At 43.5% G+C, this 24,305-nt stretch overlaps 1 protein-coding gene across 9 annotated transcripts in view; it reads left to right on the top strand.

Annotated features, from left to right (window-relative positions):
* Nucleotides 1-24,305, top strand: part of LSAMP (limbic system associated membrane protein) — an 888,518-nt gene that overhangs the window by 715,157 nt on the left and 149,056 nt on the right. For all 9 annotated transcript variants that reach the window (XM_053931674.1, XM_053931651.1, XM_053931642.1 and 6 more), the window contains one exon: nucleotides 8,364-8,596. In XM_053931674.1, the coding sequence (XP_053787649.1) occupies nucleotides 8,364-8,596 (233 nt within the window). The remainder of the gene's footprint in view (nucleotides 1-8,363; nucleotides 8,597-24,305) is intronic.

The following is a 24,305-nucleotide window of genomic DNA, read 5'->3' as shown; positions in this document are numbered from 1 at the left end:
GTATGGGTGCCTTATTAGTGCTCCTATTCTCATTTTTGGTGTATCCCCAAAACAGAAAAAAAGTCATAATGGTGCAGAGGCCTGCCAGAAGTTTAGTTTCCAGTTTATTTACAAATTTGGCATAACAGCCAATACCCAGTTCACATAAGGGACTAATTATCATTGTCTTTTGATGAACTTCTGTTCCTAAGTGACCCCAGATACTTTTTAAATATCAGGCCATGTCTTAGTGATCACAAAAGCACAGAATCCTCAGTATAAGTGCAGAGCAACAAAAAGGCAAATCATCAGGCAATGTTCCCCATTGCCATTCTGCATCAGCTCTGCTATTCCCTGGCTCCCCCTTTTGATAGTGCAGGAGCCCTGGGATGCTAAAGGAAGCTATGGACAGCAGAGCAAGGCATACATTCGTAGTGGATATTTCACTAAGGCCAAGTGATCAATAGCTGATGAGCATTGCCTAGTGATTCTGGATCAAGAGCAGAGCCAGGTTTCTGGCTGGACCGAAAAGGAACAGTGGCAAGTCCTCAGCTAACCCAAAAGGGAAACAAGGAGCTCAGGGTCTGTTTCCTCAGCAGCCTGAACCTCCTGACTGATTTTAGTGCAAGACCCTGATGCGAGCTGTCTGAGCATTTGGCATTTCTGCAAGCATCAGCCAGAGAGCAGTTCATCCCCCTGTGCACACGTGGGGAGCAAGTCTCCTCTGGCAGGAGGCCTAAGACTGCAGTCAGTCGTTCTAGAAACATGCCTTGGAATGGGAAAAGACCTGTTCAAGGATTTCCTGACTATGCTGTAAAGAAATGGAGGGCATTTCCTGGGTATGGTGGGTTATAAGAAAAGATGGTATTGTGGTGGTAGGTCTCGCTCTGAGGTTTTTCTGTATTTCAAAATTTTAAACTGTGCTGGGATATGGCTGGGATGGAGTTAAGCTCATAGCAGCTTATAGCAGCTCATATTGATATTTTTAAGAAGGTACCTCTGCTGGAGTGGATGTGGACTGAAGTTGTTTATGCAGGTATACCGAACCCCGACAGATGGGAAGAGCAATAAATCATGCCAGTATAAGTTCTCTTATTCTGATATAGTTACATCCACCCTTTGAGAGTACTGGCATAAAAATCGCTGTATTTGGGCTTGATTTCTGTTGTGAGTTTGTCTTTTTTTCCCTACACAAACAGGAACCTCTACTCTTAAACAGTCATTTTAACAGAAAGAAAACCCATGTGAGACCAGCTGTGTGTCTGCTAGTGCGAGCCAGGGCAGCTAGCTGTCTTTTTAGGCCTGTGTATTTTTTGTAAATTCCCTTGGGTTTCATTTTCCATGCATACCACATGGACTGAGAGACAAGGATGTTTACAGCACATGAGCAGTTCTGCACTGATGCTCATATTTTCTGGTTGCAATTTTTTTTCTTTCATTAGAAAGAGTTGATGGGAGAGACAGTGAGACAGAAATGCTTCTGTACAAGGCACTGGGGACTCCTCTTCTAGAAAACTGGGTCCAAATGCTGGTCACAAAAGAGGAATTCAGGCTGGATCAGGTGCTGAGAGGGGCTACTGGGATGTTTAGGGCAATGGAGGATCTATCATATAAGAAGAAACCAGGAGAGCTTGGCTTGTTGAATCCAGCAAAATGAAGGCTGGGAGGGAATATGATTGCTCTCTCTGAACACAGTGAAAGAGAAACACCCGGGAAAGAGAAGAGCTCTTTAAGCTAAAAGATGGTGTTGGCATGAGAGGAAATGGATATAAGCCAGGTATGAATAAATCTACACTTAGAGTTAGAAAAAAAAAAAAAAAGGTTTTAATCAGCAGAACAGAAAGACTTCGAGCAGTCTGACCTGCAAAGCAGGAGGAGATATTCCCCCATCAAACACACTAGGCTAAAGTAGGAATGAGGTACATCTTGGAAAAAGATGATAAAGTACAGCTGGCTGTGCTGGCAGAGGCTGGGGCTTCATGACCTGGTAAGTCCATCCTAGCCTTACACTCCTAAAGTGGCAATTTACTAAAGAGGATGAACAGAAGTGCAGGCATCCTTTCAGTCATGCACCCTCCCAATAGGTGGATGGCCAAAAATTGTCACCTGAGTGCTGAAATACCCAGGGAGCTGCAGACAGGTGTGACGACCAAGGTCACAGCATAATACAGCTGAGAGAAAGCATGGGCTGAACAGATGCAGCAGTTTCCCCCTCCTGCCAGTTTTCCAGCACAGGACTGGGTTTAAGCAGTAGTTTTCTAAATCCCTCCGAGGGCCTGTGTTATCATGCTGGCAGTGGTTACTCAGGAGCTATTTATGCCACATTTTGGAAATCCATCCTGCTGCGGCACAGCTTCCACTCTCAAACAGTGACCCTGCTGTGTATCATGGCACATAAGGAGAAGAGCAACAGCTGTACCAGGCTGGGGAAAGAGAAGAGCAGTAGCAGTAGGGAGGAGAATTTTGAGCAACAACTGATGCCCATTTGCATTGAAATTCAGCAAAATGAGGCTTTTGGTGCTTGACTGAAAGGAGGTTTCAGATGCTCAGTTGATATGATCTCCCATGATAGTGCCATGCGCTTAAGGGGCCTTGCCTTCGGAGAGGTGGAGATACATTCAGCTGTGGGTGTCTTCTGTAGCTTCTCCTGCTGAGGGGAGCCTGACCCAGAGCAGTAAGAAGCGCCCAGGGCCAACAGCTCCCACATTGCTCCTCCAGACTCTGTACTCCTCTGTGCTCTGCCACTGTACTCCTCCAGTGGGGACTGCAGTGGCAGCACTGCATTGCTCTTGAGATGTTGGCAGGATTCAGCACTGCAGTGGCATTGTGGAGCCTGGCTGGACTCTTCCCTGAAAGCCCTGCCTGGGAGGTCAGAGCTGGCATGTCTGTGGTCTGTCTTAGCCCTTGCTGCCCGCACCCCTGCCAGGGCATTGTGGAGAGGCTGGACTCTTGCTGCCGCCCTGGCTGACCATGGCTGTGTCCTAGTCCTTGCTTGCCAAGCAGGGAAGGACTGAAGAGCTTGAGGAGACAAGATGAAACAGCATGAGCATGATTTGTTCTTGAACTTTCTTCCTCAGGCTGGGAGCAAGGCTGTGTTTAACCACCGCATTAGCTTTCCAGGATCAAACTTTGCAACACAACAGAGAATTTGTCTTGCATGTGTGGAGCTGGCAGCCAGGAGCTGACTTTGTTTTGTGCTGAATGAGCCGTGTTTGATCCCTCTCTCTTTTCCCTCTTGCCGTTTTGCTGCTGTGGGTAGAGGGCAGTGGGGGAAGTTGTTAGCTGGATCTTGTAAGAGTGTGTGTGAAGTGAGAAGATTAGAGCGGGCTCATCACAGAGCTGAGGTGAAGGCAGGAGATCTGATGCAGGGTGGGTTGTGGCATCCTCTGGCAAAAGGGCAGCACGTCCCTCAGTGAGTGCAGTGGGGTGGGGTTTGGGTGCTTAATTGTGTGTGCAGTAGGCTGCTGAGTTTTGGCCTGATGCACAGATTGTCTTACAGAAGAGATGATCAAAGGGTTAACAGAGAAAAGATGATTAAAGAGGAGTGTGGGAATTGTGGCACAGAGCTGTCACCATAACATACTTTGGAGAAAGAGAGCAGAAAATGTTGAATGTTGAGTCCGTAAACTCAATATTCATTTATTTTTCCCCCAAATGAGGTAAGAGCTGTGGCTTGCTGGCAAAGCGGTACAGCATATTTCATTAATCCTAGCAGGTTGCTTCTTCTCACTAGTGAGATTCTGGCAAAGAATTGTGGGTTTGGGTCTGCTATAAAAAAAAAAAAAAAAAAAAAAAAAAAAAAAAAAAAAAAAAAAAAAAAAAATTGGAATTACAACAACAATTTAAAAACCCCAAATAATTATCCCAGCTTCGGTGCAACCCAATACATCATTGATAATGCTGTAAAATCTCCATGTTAAAGCAATCATTTAAACAGCAGCTTCACCAGGCCCTGAAGGGCTTCCTTCTTGCCTTTTCATCACTCTAGGCTCTAAATATAATCCATCCCTTTGCAAAGGGATGAAATACCCCCACTCCATCTCCACAGCCTAGGCTGTAGCTGCTGTGCTGCTTTCTCTGGGGCAGAATGGGAAGCCCATTCCTGAGATCCCGGCCCTGCCGCATCCTCCTGCTCAGCCCGTGCGGCCCAAGCCTGGCAGTGGCTGCCGACAGCCTGGGGAAGCCGTGCTGGAGCTTTCCAGGCCAATGCCGCCTCCCAGCAGAGGGGCCCATCTGTTCGCCGGGGAGAGAGAGGGCGGAAAGCTTAGGGCCGAGAGCTGCTGGGGTGACAGGCACAACATAAACTACGATGAGTGTTACAGCAACAAGCTGGGAAATCAATGCGCTGAGTGGTGCTGCCTCCGCCAGAGGAGCAGCAGGAGTCACGGGCGCTGGGAATCAAAGCACCAAGGCTGGAGTGAGGCAGGATGGGTGGTGAAATCTCCAGGCTTGCCTCGCAGGGGTAGGAGATGTGGATGCCTAAGCGTCACTCTCCATTTCATCATTCGCTCTCTCACCCGTCAATAGGAACAAGCCCAAATACTTTGAAGAAGGGGGGGAAAAATACTTCTCTCTGCAGATGGAGTGTTCCTCGGAACTTACAAAGGCAGGTTTGCAGGAGCGCTGCTTTGGCCCAGTGCTGCGTGCTAGACTGGCAGATGATGGAGGAGGGAGGACAAGCAGCAGGACTTGCTCCTGCCCTCCCCTTGCTGCCAGATGTCCCAGCCCGCCACGAAATCCAGCGACCAGGAATGCTGGTGGGCAGCCCTCTATCCCCCATCCAAGGTAATGGTTCCTGCTGAAGGTTCAAAATCATTCTCCTGCAGAAAAGCATCACCCCATCCCCTCCCTCCTATAGCACAGCTCAGCCCCATTGTCTGCATTTACATGTGGGGAAAATGAGACTGGGGGAGGAGTGCAAGGACGACCTGGGTTTCTTTCTCCACATTCAACTGTTGCTCAAAAACTTCAGGTGCCAAACTTGGCTGTGTTTGTTTACAAGGAATAATGGGGTATGGCAGCAAGATCTTTTGTCCTTCCGTGTCTGTGGTTTGAAATGGTGCAAGATCAACAGTTTGCAGGTTCTTACAGTGATCATGCAAGGCATGCCCATCACCATTCACTGGTCCTCTCGTTAGCCACATCAGAGATGTCAAGAAATCATACCTGCAACCATGAGGAAAAGAATAATGCATGGATCGCAAATCGTTTATTAGCTTTCACTGAGGCTGATAGTAATACTTCCAATAAGTCTCATGAAAAGCGTTTGACTGTCTCTGTGAACTTGATTATTGATTATTAGTGAACAATAAGAGTCCATTGATATCTGGCTGATGCCATGCTCCTATTGCTTTGCAGTTAAATTGTCAGTTAACATGCCATTTAATATTCTATTAGTATTGAATTAGCACTTATTACACTGTGAAAATCATCACCATAAATCCTTATTAAAGCGTGATCCATTCAGCTGGGTGGCAGACTAAGAGGGTGTGTGTATGTGTGCAGACAGACATACTGAGATGCATCACCCACGTGGATGCATGTTCAGAGCATGCCAGGACTTGGAATTTCCACATTTGTACATTGATTTTCCCTGGCAGCTTGAGAGGAACAGGTATGGTGAACAGAGGGCTCAAATCCATTTCACTTACTCCTCCCATTTTCCTTTTTTGTTTGTCCTCTTTCCTTTCCTTTCCTTATTTTGGTAGCACCTGCTAACTTTTTTCAGGGGCAGTTGCAAGGTTGCCTGCCTGTAGCTACTGAGCACTGTCCTAGGGCTGACCTGGATGCACATAAGACAGGTTATGACACATTTTCTCTTCCAGGGAGAGGAGGGAGGGTCTCTGGTTGAAACCTACCCACAGGAGCAAAAGGACAAGGCTTTGTTCAGAACACACCGTTGAACTGTTAATGACAAGACACCACAAAGGGGCATATTTGCTACCCCAGGGAGTTATAATGATCAGGGCAGGGCAGAACTGCTGAGTGCTCACTGTAGCCTGGTGGGGATGGGAAAGCAGCCTGGTGGGGATGGTGTGGTGCCATGGATCTGCTGGAGTCCAGCAGCACTTATAGCTGTTCAGGGGGATTTTCAGAAGTGACTGAGAAACTTCAGCTCCCACTGACTTCAGCTTCCACTGTTAATCTGCTTAGCTTTTCACTACCAAAATACCTGACCCCTGATTCTTGGTGCTGTTACAACTCTTGAGTTTGCAAGAGGGCTCTTGACCCTAGGGCAGCCAGCTCTGGAGGCAGTCTGGGTGTGTTCCTACAGGGCCACTGCTCCCAGCCCTGGAGCACACTGCACTCCCTGGGTCCTGGCTTTCACCTTCCATGACTGGTGATTACTGCCTGAGTTGGCCAATGGAAGTGGAGCAATGCCTCATCATAGTGGTGCTGGTTTCTACCTGTAAGTGACTGCTCACAGGTTCCCCTGCATCCTTCTTTTTGACAAAGGGTAGCTTTTTGAAAAAAGCTCAGATCACACCTGAGAGTTCACCTCAGGGACAAGTGCCTGCCTGGCCAGGAGGGTGGGTTCTGGCCTGAGGGCCAAATTCTCACTACCCTTTCCTTGGCTGGACATCATCAGTAAAGGACAGGATCTGTTGGGCTGCTCTCTAAAACAAATGTTTGTCAGATCAGACAGAGCTGCTTACAGCTTGGCCAGCAGCATGGCATAGCTCCCATGGATGCCCACACAGCTTGGCTTTCCTCCTGCCCACAAGTAACCCCAGAACAATTTGGACAGCACCCATGGGCTTGCCAAAATGGAGTGGGTGTGAGGATTCAGCCATAATGGTGGGGTCACATCACAAGGGAAGTCAGCTGCAGCAGCCTTGAATGAAATGCATTCAAATAGAGGAACTTGGAAAATGTCTGACTCATGCTAAAAGGCTGTATGAAAGCCTACTGTCAAATACTTGTCTTATCTTGAAGCAATAATATTTATCCCCTCTCTTTCTTCCTTCAAATACAACATATGCATGAATAGTGGTGAATAGGGCACAATCCTGTGCAATGTGATCTAGGAAGACCCTGCTCAAGCAGGTTGGTTTGACCATACAACCTCACTGTGGTCCCTTCCAACTTTACCTATTCTGTAATAGCAGTGGCAAGAGGTGCTGGGTTATTTGGATGCTAGGACACTGTGGGCAGATCTCTGAGACGTGAAGGAGCAACAGCTCTGGAGACTGAGCTTCCCTGTTTATCTGCAGAGCTAATGTGATGTGAGCTGCAGCAGGGCAAGCCTGCTCTCAGCCTGTCAGAGCCCAGCCCTCGGGGTGCAGCTGCCAGGCTGAAAGAGGAGTTACGTCTGCCTGTCTTCTTCAGCCCTGGTCCTCTTGAATGAGGTACAGCTGAGAGCAAGCAGGACGTGTCTCCTCAGTGGCAGCTCCTCATCTTTTCTGTGCAAGTCTCCTTCTGGTGGTGGGAAGTGGTACAGAGCAGGTGCCTTTGCCAAAAAATGCATTTGTCTTCACAGCACCTACTCTGCTCTCCATCAAGAAACAAAATACTTGTCAAGTTACAGTTGCAACGTAACTAAGGTTAGTTTGTCCTCTGACTTGGGAAGGTTGGCAGTCAGGACTCTGGCAGTTTCTGGTCCTCCGGCTGCTCCTCTGCTTGCCACCCCTAGCTGTCATTCCTCCTTCCACCTGAGATGTTCACAGGACATGCTGTGTGTGTCACAGGGATGACAGTGACACTCCTACAGCCTCCCGTTTTCAGCCTGAAATCTGTACTTGCCTGCACAAACAAGCAGATGTGCATCAGTAAGTGTGTGTGTGTATGTATTAGGAGGGTGATGTTTGAACAATGAAATAACTCCACAAAATAATTTTTTTGTCAGAAGGATGTAGATGGGAGATACACTATAGTTTCCTCCCCTTGTGCTGCTGAAACTGAGGGATGGAGGAGCTGCGCCCTGAGCTGACAAAGCTGGAGCCCTGAACCTTTGCCCTCCAGGCTGGAAGGGGTCTGGGGGTTTATTTATTGTATACTCAACTTTTTGAAGGTGAAAGGGAAGCATGGGAAGAGTTACTTCCAACCTTTCTCACTGGCAGTGTTGGAAGGGATTTGGTGATCAAGATCTCTTGTGACCTTCCAAATTAATTTTTGGTAGGCCACAGGCAAAAGGAGGAGAGAACAAGAGACGTGTCTGCCCCAAATCCCATGGGTTTATGAACCAAAGTTTCCTGAAACTCTTCAATAGAGTTAAATTGTTAAGTACTTGTCCATGGGACAATAATGATGAGAAGATTCCATGGTTCACTGGCAAGGCAGGAGTGTGGTGTGAAGTTTCTCAGCAAAGCAGTAAAGAGAAGGAACAAAAGGGAGGTGATGGAGAGGGTTGTTAATTTCCCCCTTACCTGTCTCATCCTCTGCAGGTGTTATGTAGAAGACAGAAGCTCCAAGGTGGCCTGGTTAAATCGTTCCGGCATCATTTTTGCTGGAGAGGACAAGTGGTCCCTGGACCCTCGAGTAGAGCTGGAGAAGAGAAACCCCCTGGAATATAGCCTGCGGATCCAGAAAGTGGATGTCTACGATGAGGGGTCCTATACGTGTTCAGTGCAGACGCAGCATCATCCCAAGACTTCCCAGGTTTACTTGATCGTGCAAGGTAAGCAACGTGCCTGATAGGAGAGCAAAGAGCAAAAAACACACTGAGTGGAGGGAGCTCTATTTTTTTAAGAGAAACTCAAGAGTCAGTAGCCTGTGTGTCCCTTATGTTTACACAGGAGCCAGCTGGACTCTTCCCTTCCACTGTGGCATAGCATGGTTTTACTCTGCTGTCAGTTTGTCCTTTGAAAAGTGGTGACAGAGCAGGGGACACCAGTGACACCAAGCCATATTGTAATATAATGCAAACCTGGCTCCTAGCTCTGGTTGTTTGGCACTGATGGGAAAGCATTTGTTTATAGTGACACTTTTCAGAACATTGTGCCTTATCTCTTCCCAGAGAGCCCTCTGTTTTTTTCTCCTCCTCCTTCCTCAGGTTTGCTTTCTTTTTTCTTGTGTCAACAAGCTACTGTGCTGTGTTTTTTGGCCTTCCATAGTCAGCTCTTTGCCAGGCTAAGGAATTAATTTTCCTGTGAGTTTTTCCATGCTGGGTTATTGGTTTGCAGGGTGCACCATCACTAGGCATGTGTGAAACCTGGCACCTGAGGGACCTGCCACATACCTTACGTTGCCCTTCCCTTTTTTAGCTGCCCTTCTCCTGTGTGTGTTATAAGGAACTGGAAACAGGCAAACCAGTATTGTCTTATCTGTCTGCAGCTATCTTGCCTGCATTTATGGCATAACAGAGAGTAAACAAATTAAAGGGTTCACCAATTATTGGTAAGGTCATTAGTGAGTTTCCTCTTGTTCCATCCTATCCAGAACAGAACACGAAACAAATGAGTTTACCCAGTTTTGTTTAGTTTTGCTTTAAATCTTCATGCCATTTTGTCTATCTGCCTATTTATCTAAAATATTTACAGAGCAGCTTAGGTGATAGATATGTATGAATATGTTTGATACATATTACAGATATGTTCAACTTCTATATTATCCTTCAGCCAGGAATTTGTTGTTTCTCCTGATTTGTCTAGTAACCCATAAGGCTGCAGATTTCATTTCCCATAGCAAGTTTTTTAATCACGCTGATTATGAATGCATGCAGGAAGGGACTTTTCCTCTTGCTGGCACTACTTGGCAAACTGGGGGGCTAAGTAGCATCCTAAGTGTTTATCTGCAAGGTGAAGTCTGGATGTGTGGTTAGAGGTGATGCTTTACACACAGGTGTAGTGAGCCAGAAGGCTCCTGGTTGGTTTTCCTGCCCAGAATCCTCCCCCAGGAGCACAAAGAGCGACCCACATCTGCACACAGAGCAGCTCTCCTGGCTTGGCTTAGTGCTTGCTGCATGAAATGCATTCCCCAGCCCTGGAGGTGTACCCTGCCTCCCTGCTCGCTACAGCAGAGCTGAGCCAGCCCTCTGTAGGTGGTTTATTGCTGGTGAAATCTCACAGCACACAATTTCCATTTACCTGTCAAGAAAAATATAGGGATAAATGAATTCTAGAGCCATGCATATGTATTATTAATTTTATTTGTGCCTATTAGATATGGGCCTAAGCAGCAAAATTGAGTTCTCTAGCTTTGCTTTCACTTAAATACATGGGTATCTGGCTCTGAACTACTGCCACCTTTCTGAGAATGAGGAAATTTAGGTTTTGACACTCCTAAACTCTAAATGCCTGTAAATAAGGTATCTGTGGGTAATCTTTGTTCTAACACCTGCCACAGATTTCATAAAAGACCCATTGTGATATTGTGCTCACTGTGTAATCCTGTAATTAGGTAAAACTCATAGCTTTCATTTTTTTTTTAACTAAATTTAATCTGGAAATAAAAGGTGAAGGAAAATATAAATACAAAATCCTTTCCGATTTGAAAAAGTTTGTCTCATTTTAAACATGTTTTAAAAATAATCTTAACTAATAAAATTAATTCAGTACAAAATAATGTATGTTAGAAAATAATCCCTATAGTTTCTGAGTATTATTTTCTCATATTGATCGCTAAGATAGATTTTTATACTTTTTATATTGATTTTTCTAAGATTTGCAGGTTGTCTGCCTGAAAAATAGCCTGCTACTAGTACAAATTAAAGGAGTTTGGATATTGAGTCATGCTAAACTATTTAGTTTTATTTATTTTATGTAGTTTATTTACTTCTCTTGTTTTTGTGTTCATACATTTCAAAACATAGGCAATTTGAAGCTCTGGGCATCCCAAACGTTAAAATAAATAAATAAAAGAAAATACAGCTCCTAAAACATTAAATGACAGAGTGGTCAACTGGTCTGCCTGGTAATCTGGGAGAAGAATTTCTGGAATGATGGTCAGTGATCTCCTTTGAACAAGCTCAGGAAAATAAAAACAAACCAGGATCAGAGACTCATTGCTAGCTTTGTGCACATGGTTCATGCCTGGATTTGCCAGTGAAAGATACTGCAATGACAGCTGCTCCTGCCCTGGAGATGATGGTTGGTTTAGGGCCATGTCCAGGCTTCCTATTCCTCTCACTCAGTGTTGTCACAGATATTTCTGTGTCCCACTACCAAAGACAAATCCTTACTCTCTCCCAGTTTGACTCCCTCATCTGTCTAACCCCTGTGAGACCACAACTTCTATTACCCCTAGACACAAATAGGATAGCTATATCAGAGACTAATAAGTGGGTAGGTAGATCCTAGAGTGCCGTTGGATCCCTTAAAACTGGAGACCACTCCATGTCCACAATGCCAGCTGAAGTAGGCAGGCTTCACTGTATCCTGAATGCTTTCTGTGTTTAGATCACTGCAGTCTAGTGGAGTTGCATTCTAGGATCAGGTCCTTTCCAGCCTTGAGAAAATCAGCTTTCTTGGAGGTGGCTGTCTCTGCCCAGCTGAGTTGCTACCAGGTGCTCTCTCCACTGAGGTGAATGCATCAAGAGACTGCCCTGAGCCACCACCTCACTCAAACATTTTGAGCTGCTTCATTTGGGTATAATGGCCAGTTGTAAAGCTTTCTGTTTACTACTCCAGTTATTTCTGCTGGCATCAAAAGAGTAAACACTTGAAAGGACCTGCAAGAGATGGTCTGGTCCTTCCCCATGCAGTGAGACAAGATCAGCTCTACAGTGGCTGCCCCATACATGTATTCTTTGAAAATGTGCCTGCATAGCTGGTGCATGTCCATTATTTCACTCTTCTTGCATTTGGAAAGCTTTTATTAACATATGATCCGAATTGATTTTGCTGCCAATTATTTCTGGGCCTTCCAAGACACACAGTGGTTATTTCTCCTCTTCCTCAAAACTGCCTTTTATCTGCCTGAAACCCCTCAATTTCTGTGTCTCAGAGATCTCTAGTGCAGCTTAACAGGCTCACTGCTTTCCAGAGGTCATATGTTTTCAACCCCTGCAGCATATATATTTCACTACTGTTTGATTTGTCTACATGTTTTCTTTAAATGTACTGTCCAAAACCAAAACAAGAGTTCCAGTTCAGGATTCAGTCATGCAGATACAAGTATCAGCTGTGTTTTGCATATCACATTTCACTTACCTAACCCCAGAATGAAATGAAATTTACCTTTTTTATATGAGTGCCTCACTGCTTTCACTAATTTAGTCTTTCTGCCTTTCTGATCCTCTCTTACTGGTCTGCAGTTCATCCTTTACTTTTGTATTTGAACATTAATTGTTTTTCCCCCCTCCCTGAGAATGCTACTTTGTGCTCGCTGCTGTTGGATACCATCTGGTTGGTCTCTCCATGGAGACCACTTCAGTTTACTTAGTATCCTGGGCTCCGAAACACTTGCAACTGCCCCCAGTGTAGTGTCATTGACAAAAGTCAGGTGCCTTGTTTCTGTTCCATCATGAAGGTGTTAATTAAAGTATTGAAGAGATCAGGACACAAAAGCAGACTATGGCAGCAGCCCACTAAACTCTTCATCCTTGGTGGAGAGGGATCTGTTGATTGCAGCTCTTTGAAGCATCCTGATGGAGATTTAACATCCACCGTGTTCTCTTAGCTTGTTGAAGACTGTCAGGTCTTTTGAAGTCAAGATATATCACATAATCACACATATTGCTTCTGCATTATCTACCTGTTATGCCAGCTATCCTACAAAAAAAGGGAAATGAGGCCTGGATGGCATGATATGTGTTTGCCAAAAGTACATTGCTTTTTTTCCCCTTTACTCCATTATTATTCTCTCAGTGTTTATAAATGGGATATTTAATCATTTGTTCCAGTATGCTGAGTGACTTGTTCCAGGAGAATTGGGTCATAACAGGGACACAGTGGCTGCTCCTTTCCCAGCATTACCTTGGGTTCTTATTCTTTTAGTACTATATCCTCAAGCCTTTCTCAGGCTTTAGATAACAGTGGACAAATTCCTATGGTCCTTATTTGTCTCATCAGGATGACAGGCACAAGGGCACAGAGATCTTGGCATGCATGGGATTTAAACATTTCTGCAATAAAGACCTAGGCCTATCCAAGTCAATCTGGAGGAGTAACTCGACTAGGAGGAAAATTGTTGCTGTCCATATAGGCATCATTTTGAATGGCAGTAATTGTAACTTTTCAATGAAACAAAAACATTCCATTGTTTTTGAATTTGATTAAAATTTAATCAGGAAGGTTTTACAGGTCTGAGGTGCTTTTTCTGGTCAAAATTATGAAGACAAAAAGGTATAGCATGACCACAGCCCATCTAAAATCTAACCATACTCAGCTGAGGTATGAAGAGCTCCACATTCACATTTTCACTCACAGCTTGGGATTCCTGCAGACTCAGTAACATTTCTTGTGATTCCCAGTTATTGATTGTAAAGACTGTGGTCTTTCCCCTGGTTTAATGTTCATGTCATGGAAAAAAAAAATTACTAAGGGCTTTGTCATTTTGGCAAAACAAAAACAAATTTGGAAATGTCAGCAGCAAATATTCACAAAGAGGAGTGTTGTTTACTGGCCAGCCCTAATCACAAACCCAAAGTCAAGTGCATAGCAGCTAAGGCCAAATCCTACAGTTTTCTTTCTAACTGATAGGTATCAGTGTGTGAAAAGAAGTACAGAGTGTACCCTTTCTCCATTATGAATTACCTTTGTGGTGCTCCTTCCTTGCAAAGATTCAGACTCACTGGTCATTGTTTCAACATGATATAAAGATATATTTGTTGTTGCTGGGATTTAACCATAGAGAGTTTATTATTACCTCTATGAGTGGATTAGCTGTGCACCCTCTCAGTCCACTCTCCTGAAATTAGACTTTGTGCTGGTGACTGGTACAGCACAGAGAGATCCTTTACCCAGACAGGCAGCTGAGGCCAGTCTGGCTTCCCCAGCACAAACTGCTCTGCCAGCAAGGCCCTTGGTTAGAGCTGGGTCTAGGGCTGATGCGGGAGGGTGTTGTCCGCCATCCCTGGAGGAATTCAAAAGATGTGTAGATGTGGCACTTAGGCACATGGTTTAATGGTGGTCTTGGCTGTGCTGGCTTAACTCGATGATCTTAGAGGCGTTTTCAAACCTAAGCAACTCTGTGGTTCTGTGATATGCCCGGCCTTTGTCCTCATTTCTGAGGACAGCAATAGGGAAAGGTAATGCTTTGGACTTTGGGATTGTGAGAAAGATTTCTAAGCAGAACTGATGCAAGGCACAAGAGTATGTTTTCTAGGAGCCTGAAGTCAGGTATCAAGGTGGAGGTAATTTCTGGCAGTCACTAGCTTGGCACCTGATGCAGAATGAGGTTCTTTGACAAAATGTAGATGATACTATTGCTGTGGGTTGTCTTGGACTCCCTTTGTCATAAGTGAGAAGACAAGGCCCAGTCCAGTTCGTCCTTAAGTACCCATCCAAAATTCATCAGACAGATTGACCTGTGGAAATGTCATTGTCTCTCCCCTGGCTGCAGGGAAGAGCCCAGTCTGAGAAGTCCTTTTGGAGCCATGCATCGTTTTAGCCTTTCCTCACCTCTTTCTGTCAATTCTCACTGGTGTTTATTCCTGCCAGAATACAGCATTGGTGGCTGTTCATTGCTTGTGGTGGATTGCTGAGAGACTGGAGCAGGGCTGGTCTTGAGCTCAGCAGATCTGTGGTGGAAGCCCACCTTCTCATGGCATTCCTGGCCTTCCCACCTCTTTGGCCAGCTCTGGAAGCAGAGCAGTTTGAAGAGAGCTGAAGCTATTTTTCCTTTGCTAGCTAAACAGCAAGGATGTTGGAGTCAGATGCTGTTCTCTGAGAAATGTTGGCTTCCCTGCTTTGTGGGCGCAGAGCCCAGAAATCGGAGGGATCTTTCTGAGCACTAACACTGTAGCGTTTTTCATTCCAGGGAGCGTGCAGTAGGTAAGAGCAAGCACAGACCACTTTGTCTTTTTCGGGACATAGTGCCAATGGGAAAATGACCGTGTGTTTGGCATGCTGTTGCAAAGAATAATGAGATAACATGGGAATATGAATTTTCTGGGAGGAAGGAAGGAAGATCATTTTATTTTGAATGGTGGGGGAGGAGAAAACAAATATTGAAGGGAGGAAATAAATTCAGGTTATTAAAGGAACTGGAAGTGAGAAGTCCAGTACACTTGGAAAGAAGTGACAGCAGTTCGGTGGGGAAAATAAGCTGAGAGAGCAAGGAATAATCTTGGGCAACTGAAGTATGTAAGATCTTGCTGCACCACTTTTGCTATTACCATGGACCATACATTTCTAACAGAAAAGTAATTCCAGAATGTCAGGCACACAATAGTATTGGTGGTAGTTTTTCTAGATTTTTTGTGCTGCTTTGTTTTGGTAAACTCATAAAATGCAGGAAAAGGCACCTGGTGTTTCATAAGTTACCAAAGAATTTCCTTTCACTCCCCATCTATTTTTATTGCATCCCCACGGTGCCCTGACGCCTCTCAACTTCCATTTTCATATCTCCAGGTATGGTTAGAACGATATGATGTAGCTTAGGCTTTGGCTCTGTTATATTGGTTGGAGCTTAGCACTTCTTAGTGCATAAATCAGGAGGTTTTTCTAGGAATATTTTGGTGCTGGCTTTGCAGGTGCAGGCAGGAGACAAAAATGGAGTACTTCAAAAAATGCTTCCTCATTTTGGAGAAAGAAGTATAGCACAAAACACATGGAATACTTTCCTGTGGCTGGGAGGAAGGATCTTGATACAACAGTCCAACTCCTTAGTGATATAAATCAGCTTAGCTGACTGGACGCTTCAGAGTGGTATTGTGTGATTTTGTCTGATCAGCTGATTCTAGATTCACACAGTGCTTTGAAAGGTTTTGCCATGTTATTTCTCAGTCTGATGGGCTCAGTCTCCAGTCCAAAGTCTTAGCTTGGACTGTAAGACAGGGGAGTAGGGACAATATTTTTCTCTCAGCTCCTTACACAGCAAGAACTTAGTCCCACCACCAAGGCTGCTAACCCTGGAGAGAGCACAAATAACCATTAGCTGTGAGAGTACACATATCAATCCATTTTAAAGCCAAGTGTATTCCTGCTCCCACTGCTTAAAAAAAAGGGCCGTGGTAGCACAACAGTTGCCTTGACTTGTTGCGAGCCTTGAAATTTGACCTAATTGGTCCACAAAAAGGTATGTCTCCTTGGATGTCCTAAATCATAGATTCCCCTTGCCTGTTCCCTCCATGATGGCCAGTGACTTTTCAGTAGTGAGTAAATAATATTTTTTTTTGCCACATCCTCTTGAGATTTCTTTGCAGAAAAGAGCTATTGGTAAAATCAGGAATAAATATCTTATTCATTTTACATGGCAGGCCTGTAACTGCTTAGTAGCTTGAAAAATAGCAAAAATATGTTTAAAAAAAATTCTCAAAAATATTTGATTTGAAGCTTTGGATTTCTAACCCAAAATAATAAGAAAAGATTTATAGCTAGTCTCCATTAGAAACTTTAGGGTCAGTTTGTCTCTTTACTTGCAATGGGGGTGATAGCTAAAGTTAATCATATTCCATATTTCTCTGACTCAGATCAAACTTTTATGTAGCTTTACTGTCCACAGGTGCCCCCTTGACTAAAACCGGTCAAGAGGTCTGAAGGTAGGGGGCAACAGGACCTAGGGCACACAGCTGTGGTAACCCAGGCCTTGCAATTCCAACATTCGTGGAACAGTGTGTTCCTTTTGCCTGTTTTTCTTATTTCATCAGTTCCAGTTGAGTCAATGCTGCAAATCTGCCATGCTTGAAACTCCACATGGGATGAAATTCCAGATTCCTGGGGTCCACCAGCCCATGTTCTTTGGTTTTGGCTGCTGTGTTACGGTCTACAGTCATCATAGCTATTTGTTAGTGGATGAGAACCTGGATCAAAATCTAGATTTCACTGAAATTAAAGGGAATTTTGCTCCACTGGAGCCAAGATTTCATTTGAAATTGTAATTGGCTAGAAACAGATTGTAAAATAAACCTAAATACAGCCAGCAGTTCAAAACCAACATCAAGTCTTATAGAAAGAAGCACATTTCTTTCCTACCTTAAAAGCTTTCAATTTTATTCTTTAATATGAATTAATTATGGAAATAAGGAAATCGTCAGTTTGGAGAAGGGAATAAGGAGATGGTGTTTCTAAAATGAGAGTGGGGAAAAGCAAGTGTGCATGCTCTCTGTGCTGTGCCTAGTAGCACATCCTTGTGTCTCCATGGTGCAGCTTGACCCCAGCTGACCCACGGTAACTGTTCTAGCATTTATCTCTATCCAGTGCTGGCCCTCATCACTCCTGAATGGATCTGTGGTCTGTCCTTTCAGTGTGTATGCAGGCTGTGCCATGTAGGATAAGCCTCTTGCTGCTTTCCACAAAAACAATGAATGATAAATCATATTAGGTAATAGGTTTTCAGGGTTTGGATTTTGATGTTTTTTTAAGAGCTCCAGCTCTTGTTTTTATCTTAAGAAACATTGAAATTGCTAGCCCAGTACCAGCTCCTTACTCACCAGAAAGTGAAGAAATACTCTGAGAAAATAATTACTTAATATCACATTTCCTATATAGCTGCTAAAATGTCAGTAGTTGGCTGCTTGGGAATAAGAAAAACACCAAGAAAATAACAGAATAGCAGTTTCATTTAACAAAACCCAAGATGTGATAGTTAGAGGGGAAAAATAACTTGCCAAATGTGCGTACAACAAAACAGACAAAAAGGAAACAGATACTTAGACATGTGGCTTCCATTTACAGATTATTCAGACAGAAAACACTTTCTCAAAACCCAGCCACAGCTTTTGAAAATGTCCTTTAAAAAAAAAAAAAAATATTAGGTTAAAAACTGTTCATCTCCAGAAGAAAATAGGAAAGAAAAAGATTGTTCCTGGGAAGGGAACAAAGGTTGGTGTTAGCAGTCCAAGGGTGCACAAGCACATGGCCACTCCTGCTGGCAGTTCTGGGTCTCTACCAGGCTCAGGCTATCAGTGAACAGCACTCTGGTAGCAGGAGCCAAGCCCTGCTTGAGAAGTCATAGTGGTGTGTGAAAGTCTGCAAGATCCCATTGTTTCTCAAAAATGCATTGGGAGTGCCATCATTTGTCTGCCCCCCTTTTCCTGAAAGGGCCTTTGGAAACCCCCAAATGAGGGTTGTGAGCTTTCTCAGTTCTGATATCAAAAGTCAGGCTTCAGTGATGCTGCTTTTAAATTTCCCTCTATATTCATGTATCAGATTTCCCTTACATAGTCTATTTGATTGCATGATCTTGTGTGTCAACAGTCTTTCGTAAAGTCTTCTAGGAATGTCTTTATTATGTGGACACATATAAGAATGAAGAACTTTTCTTCAAAAATAAAACTTTTGGTGCTCCTCAAACAGAAAAGTAGACTAAAAGTGCATTTTTTTCCCCATTCCAGGAAGGTTACCTTTAAAAAAATCTGTGGAGAAAAAAAAATAAAGATTACTAGGGAAGTCCTCTTTCATGAAACAAGAATTGGATTTTGGTGATAAGTTTTAATTTAGGGCAAATAGTTTAATTGGAATGTTTCATTAATTTTGGGGTGCGTAAATTTGGCCTCTGGCAGCCTATTTATTATCTTCTTTATTCCTTTCTGTGTCTTTTCTATCAGCAGTATAAGAAAATTTTGCCTTTAATAAGTTAAGGAGACACTCCCTTTGAATGTGTGGAGAAAGTATTAGCGTTCAGGAACACACATAATCACAGAATATGATTATATGCAGGTGCTTTTATTGTAGAGCTCTGGGAATCAGGGGTACAGACCCAAATCTGACTCCGACATGGCTTTCAAGCTGAATATTTTATATTCTATCATTATATAACTTACATATTAATTATTAAACTTATATTGTTCTATTGTATACATTGACTTTATTCAAGCATGAGTTTCTCGTGATCTTTCTCAAACCCCTGACCACAGTTTCTCATGATTATTCTTACGATTAAACAGTAATTATATCCAATCATCACATCTAACAATGATACTATTTATCATACACTAGCTACACAGGTGCAGTTCTAGCAAGTACAAGGCCTATATTTTCCCAGGGTATCTTCCCAGGGCCTACTAAGCTTAATTTTCCTTCTAACTCCCCAAATCCCCGTGATTTTAAAAGTCTTTTACTATCAAAAGGACTGTCATGGTGTAAAGATTTGAACATAATGGCATCTCACCTTTAGGTGCCCTCAGTTTGTGAGACATTCAGGCTACAGGACCAGTGAGTTTGTTTTCACACTGTCTGGCCATGTGGATACTCAGCTCTGCATAGGATGCAGGTGATGTGGTGGGCCTGGGGCATCTGGCCATGGCTGGCTTAGTCATAAGAGAGGTTGATACAACTGTCTGGTGCTTTGAGAAAATTCCCAGCAAGGAGACCAGAGATATGCCACCAGAAGATGTTCTATGTTAGGGCTAGAGGACTGTAAACTGTACTCTGAGTCAGAGAGTGACTGGGACATCTCCTCAGGTTTTGTTAACTGGGAGGATCAGCTCTCAGCTTTGGTATACAGCAAGTATGCCATTAATGTGTTAAGTGCAGACAGACAAAGTAAAAGAGTAAGGAGCCTTTTGCAGGGAGAGAAGCCAAGAAGCAAGATCCTAAGCCTCAATTCCACATGGCCCTCACGCAGGTGCTGCAGCAGCAGCTGTATTCTGGAGAGTCTCTTCAAAATGATAAATGATTGTCCCCTTGTTAGACTGATGGGAATGTGACTTTTTGGGTATGTTCCTGTTTTGAATAAAAAAAAAAAAAAAAAAAAAAAAAAAAAAAAAAAAAAAAAAAAAAAAAAAAAAAAAAAGTCTTTGGGAATAAGTACGATAAATCTCCCCAGATAGCTACAGAACAGACTGTGCAAGGTAGAAGCCTTATGACCTTGACTATACAAATCCAGCTATGATTTTAGGGATTATGATTACATAGAGCTTCCAATTCACAATTTTACCTGAAAGATTAATCCACTTGTTGGCCTACAAAATGAGGTTAAGAACCAAAATTCATAGGGATATCACCCCTCATGATCCTGTTTGAAGGGAATGTTAACAGGGTGGCAGTGACTGCTTTTCCTACTGTGTTAACTATTGTGAATATATTTCACATAATTCATGGCATATTTGGTTTCCAGGAGAATATTTATAGCTGTGTAAAGCCTGTGGACCACCTTCATAATTCAGGTAGACACTTTGGTTTTGCCTGTACATCCTGTGTGGATAGTATCAGGGAAAACCCTGGACTCCAACTGAGACAGCATAGACTGCCTCGTGTTTGTGCTACTTGATGACACTACCTTTTGGAATGGATAGAATATGTCCCCACTACATTGGGGACCAGTGGGGAGGGCTGGTCTCCTCTGTGCTCCCTGTGGTGACCCTGTGGCCCTGAGACATGCTTCTTTTTTGGTTTTTTAGTTTATTATATTTTCTGATTAGAAGTACCTGAAATAAAGCAAGGGCTGGGACACAGTCTGACAGTCTGGTGCTTTTATAACATGAAGCCAGTGTGTGTTCTGTGGCACAAGAATGTATGAAGGGATTTGAAAGCCCAGGGTCTGTGGGGTTGGTGTTGGAGGACTTTCACTGGTTGAGGAAGCTGAACTTGGCATCATCTGCCTGTCTGGAGTCTGCTGTCCGTATCAGCTGTGCCTGCTCTTTCTCTGAGAGGGGATGCACTTGTTCATTCTGGGAAAGAGCCCGAGAGTGATCTCATGGTTTGTATCCATAGTAGTCCAAGGACTGGAGCAAAAACAAGAGACTGTGTCTTGTTCTCTGGAGCAAAAGAGAACAAACCACATTGGCAGTATAGGCTTTGCCATTCAAGGTCGTTAAAGCTTTATCTCTTTTTAACAAATCCAGGGGGTTGTGTTGCTCTGCAACATAAATTGTACAGGCATCCTATCGGGGACAGGACTAAAACCCAAGCCCAGAGATAAACATCTGTCACTTACTATTTTAAGTGGGACTCTCTGAAGGTGTTGCATCTCTTGTCCGTATGGACGCTTCGTCTTGCAAACAGAAGTGGTGCACTGCAGCTGAGATTCATCACACTTAATCTTAGATGTCTGAGTGCTACTAACACAAATCTAAACTAGTCATCTGGCCCTTATCTGTAGTCTGTTGTGAGAAGGTGGCATCTTACTCTTTCTGCTGTCTGCCTTGAGATAATGTGAAAGATCATCCCCCAGAAGTCTCTTTTACTTTGGACTACAAGCAGAATGTAAATGCCTAATTTAGATTTACACAGCAAAATTTTCAATGTCTAAAATTTGGTGGCATGAATCCACCTTGTATGTCTACGCAGGAAAGATGAAACCATGTAAAATACTAGCTCTGTAGACTCTGTCATTACCCACAGTCTGTGTTCTCAGCTGCACTGACAGGTCTTGCCTATTCCTCTTGCCATAACCTGCACTGTGTGACATTAAATAGTATAACAATACATTTTGGTTTACTCTATAATCTGTTCTTTACTGGACAATGCTTTCAGTTATAATCCCTGACATATTTACCTGTCCTTGCGAAGGGCAGCTCCATTCCCCTCCAAATCTCTTTCTATAAGCCTGACATAAATTCATACAAGTTCTCCCAGTGAAAGGTTGCAATCTCCTTGATTGGATACTCCTGCCTGCTCTTTCCCACTGAGCCAAAGAGTAAGGGACTCCCCTGAAAAGATTTCTGCACTTTCTGCCACCAGCTCAGCACAGCCTGAGGCACAGGCTAAATTTTTCACAAGATGAGTATTGCTATTCTAGCCCAAAGTGTTCCAGGTTACTTAATTTTTCTCCCAGATTTCCTGCTGCCCCATCTCTCTAGTCCTTGAACTCCTTTGAGATGTCACTAGTGTTAGACCTAAGTGCTTTCTTACCATCTTCTTTCTTCTCCCTGAAGGTAAAACTATATAGGATTTAAAAAAGTAACTCCAGGTATTTATTGGCTTGCACATGCAGTTCTCAGGAGATGCAGTACCTGTTTCATATCAGTGCTGGGTGCTGCCATGTGTCTGGTGCTTCAAAGTTCATTATTTTCTATGGCTTTCACAGTGTAATCCTCTTCTTCCTCATGTTCAAGGACACACTGTGGTCTGGTCTCCCAGGCCTTTCCACTCCCTTAAAAAAACCCAACAAACTTTCCACCTTCCAAAAAAACACCCCCAAACACCTCTCCATCTCCATTTATCTATTCATATTGGGTTTGTGGGCACGTTTCTGACAGCAATCACAGAAACCCTCGAGTCTACACCTGAACAGCAGAAACTCCTCTCTTTGGCTCCCAGATCAAATCAAATGGGTGTTTATTTCATTGCCCCAATAAATTTTTTATTAACTGTGTTAGAAGTCTGTGAGGAAGAGAGAAAGGGAAGAGAAGAAAAAAGCTGTTCAGGAATGTAGACTGGGCAAAGTGCCCACAATTAATGGCGTAGCAGCAACCAGCGGGTATTTAAAAATTCGCTGGTGCCAAGTGCCAGGAGGTTTCTGCTGCCTGTGACAGCTGGTCATCATTATCGGACGACTGCTTCTGTGTACATCTTAGATCTGTGTCTTTGTCTCTGACCAAGTCACTCTCAGTTTCTGTTTTGCAGGAACATACTGAAGCAATTAGGGCATGTTGAATGACTGTAGGGATGAGTGAACAGTGTTGGGTAATATACAAAAATTGCGATTTCTCTTCTATGCAATCCCTAATTCCCATATCTCAAGATGAGCTTAAAGCACCATCCCAGAGACAGGCCTCCCTCAGCATTGTATGAATTTGAATTTCAGTTTTGCAGTTCTGTCCAACTACTTGGTTATTCTTGATTTGTTGCTGCTACAGGGCACTTGGCCTCTTCAGAAATTGTTACAGCCCATTCTGAGTGATACCCATCTTTGAGGAAGTAAATCTCAATGCTCAATTCACCATTTATGTTGCTAAGTGTCTGCTGTCCCACTAATGAAGCAGTGAGCACATATTCTTGGTCAGAAGCTGCAAACTCATTTGAAGCTACGGAGGGCAATCTAAGACTACTGATATTGTGCCACCCAATTTGAGGAAGAGAACCATCTAAAAGGCATTGTGTCTCCTAGGGAATGCAGTAAATCCAGCAGATAAGCCAAAGAAGAATAATTGATGTAGAGAAGGCTCTCCGAATAGAAGGGTTTAGTACAATGCAGACACATTCTGTTTGGAGGGAAGTGGCAATCGTATTCATCAGTCTAGGGAGAAGTCTGTGGAGATAAAAGCTTTATATCAGTTCTCATTGAAAGTTTTGATCTGGAGCTCCCCACAAGGGGCAGTTGTTTGACTACATTCAAGTTTTACGTGCAGGAAGACTTCTTAAGGATCTAGAGGGCACTCAGGCAAAATGCATGGACAGTGTCTGATATGAAGGGAATACATGAAATAGAAAATTGTCTTGGATGCTATACCTCCCAGTTTTTTGTAGTTTCTGCTCCTCCTTGATCTAGGACATTCAGCCATTGGCCTGTTCTGGAAGGGGAAGCTCAGAGCACTGATAGAAAGAGGAGTCCTGAGCTCTTAGGAGGTGTACAATCATTCCTTCTCAGGAGCTTTCCAACCCAGTACTATAAAGGTAAAAGCAGAATGACCTGGTTTTTTTGCAAGGCATATCTGGGGCACACTTGACACCATACAGGGAGGGAAGGAATGTTTTTGTTTTTTTTTTTATTAATACCTTTTGCTTTCATGGCAGCCTCAGAAACCTCAAATGGGAAGAAACTGTGATTCTTGAGAAGGATGTGCCTTTCAGTTGGAGCGGAGACTGAAGTGTATCTTTAAGATAGCCAGGAATATTGAGCTTGAGAAATAAAGAGAATAGTGAGTCCTCCAGACTAAGGCTCATGTGGGACATGGCACCTCAGCAGGGAAGTACAATAACAGAATTGTTTACTTTCTTTAGGTATGAACAGGTTATCCATGCTGTGAACATTTAAACTTTTTTTTTTTTACTTCCACATCTCTGTAGTAAAAGGTAGTAAAAATTACTGTACCAAAACCCAAGTACCACAGCTATTTCAGTCTGTGTCGCCATAAGCCATTGTGAAGCAGCATTTGAACCTCACAAGGCACTAGTTGGCAGAAGAACTCTCTAATTGGATCCCAGACTATTGTAAATCAGTGGGAAAATACTTCTCATAATTTGACTGGTATTTTAGTTTATCATCAGTTAATGTTACCTCTTACAGGGTCTCAAAATATGCCACAGTGCAGGTTCTTCAGTGAATTCGTTCATTAGAGGACCAATCACTGCCAATGGCAAAGCAGGTATTCATCAGTTTTCTTCTCCTTGCCTTTTGCTGCTAGTGAGTTCTTGCCATCCCCATCATGTCTTCATTTCTGTTGTTCACAGTGACACAAA

Source organism: Vidua chalybeata, chromosome 2 (genome assembly GCF_026979565.1).
Source record: "Vidua chalybeata isolate OUT-0048 chromosome 2, bVidCha1 merged haplotype, whole genome shotgun sequence".
NCBI lineage: Eukaryota > Metazoa > Chordata > Aves > Passeriformes > Viduidae > Vidua > Vidua chalybeata.
The sequence above is the reverse complement of the archived record's forward strand: the minus strand, read 5'-3'. Positions and strand labels throughout refer to the sequence as shown.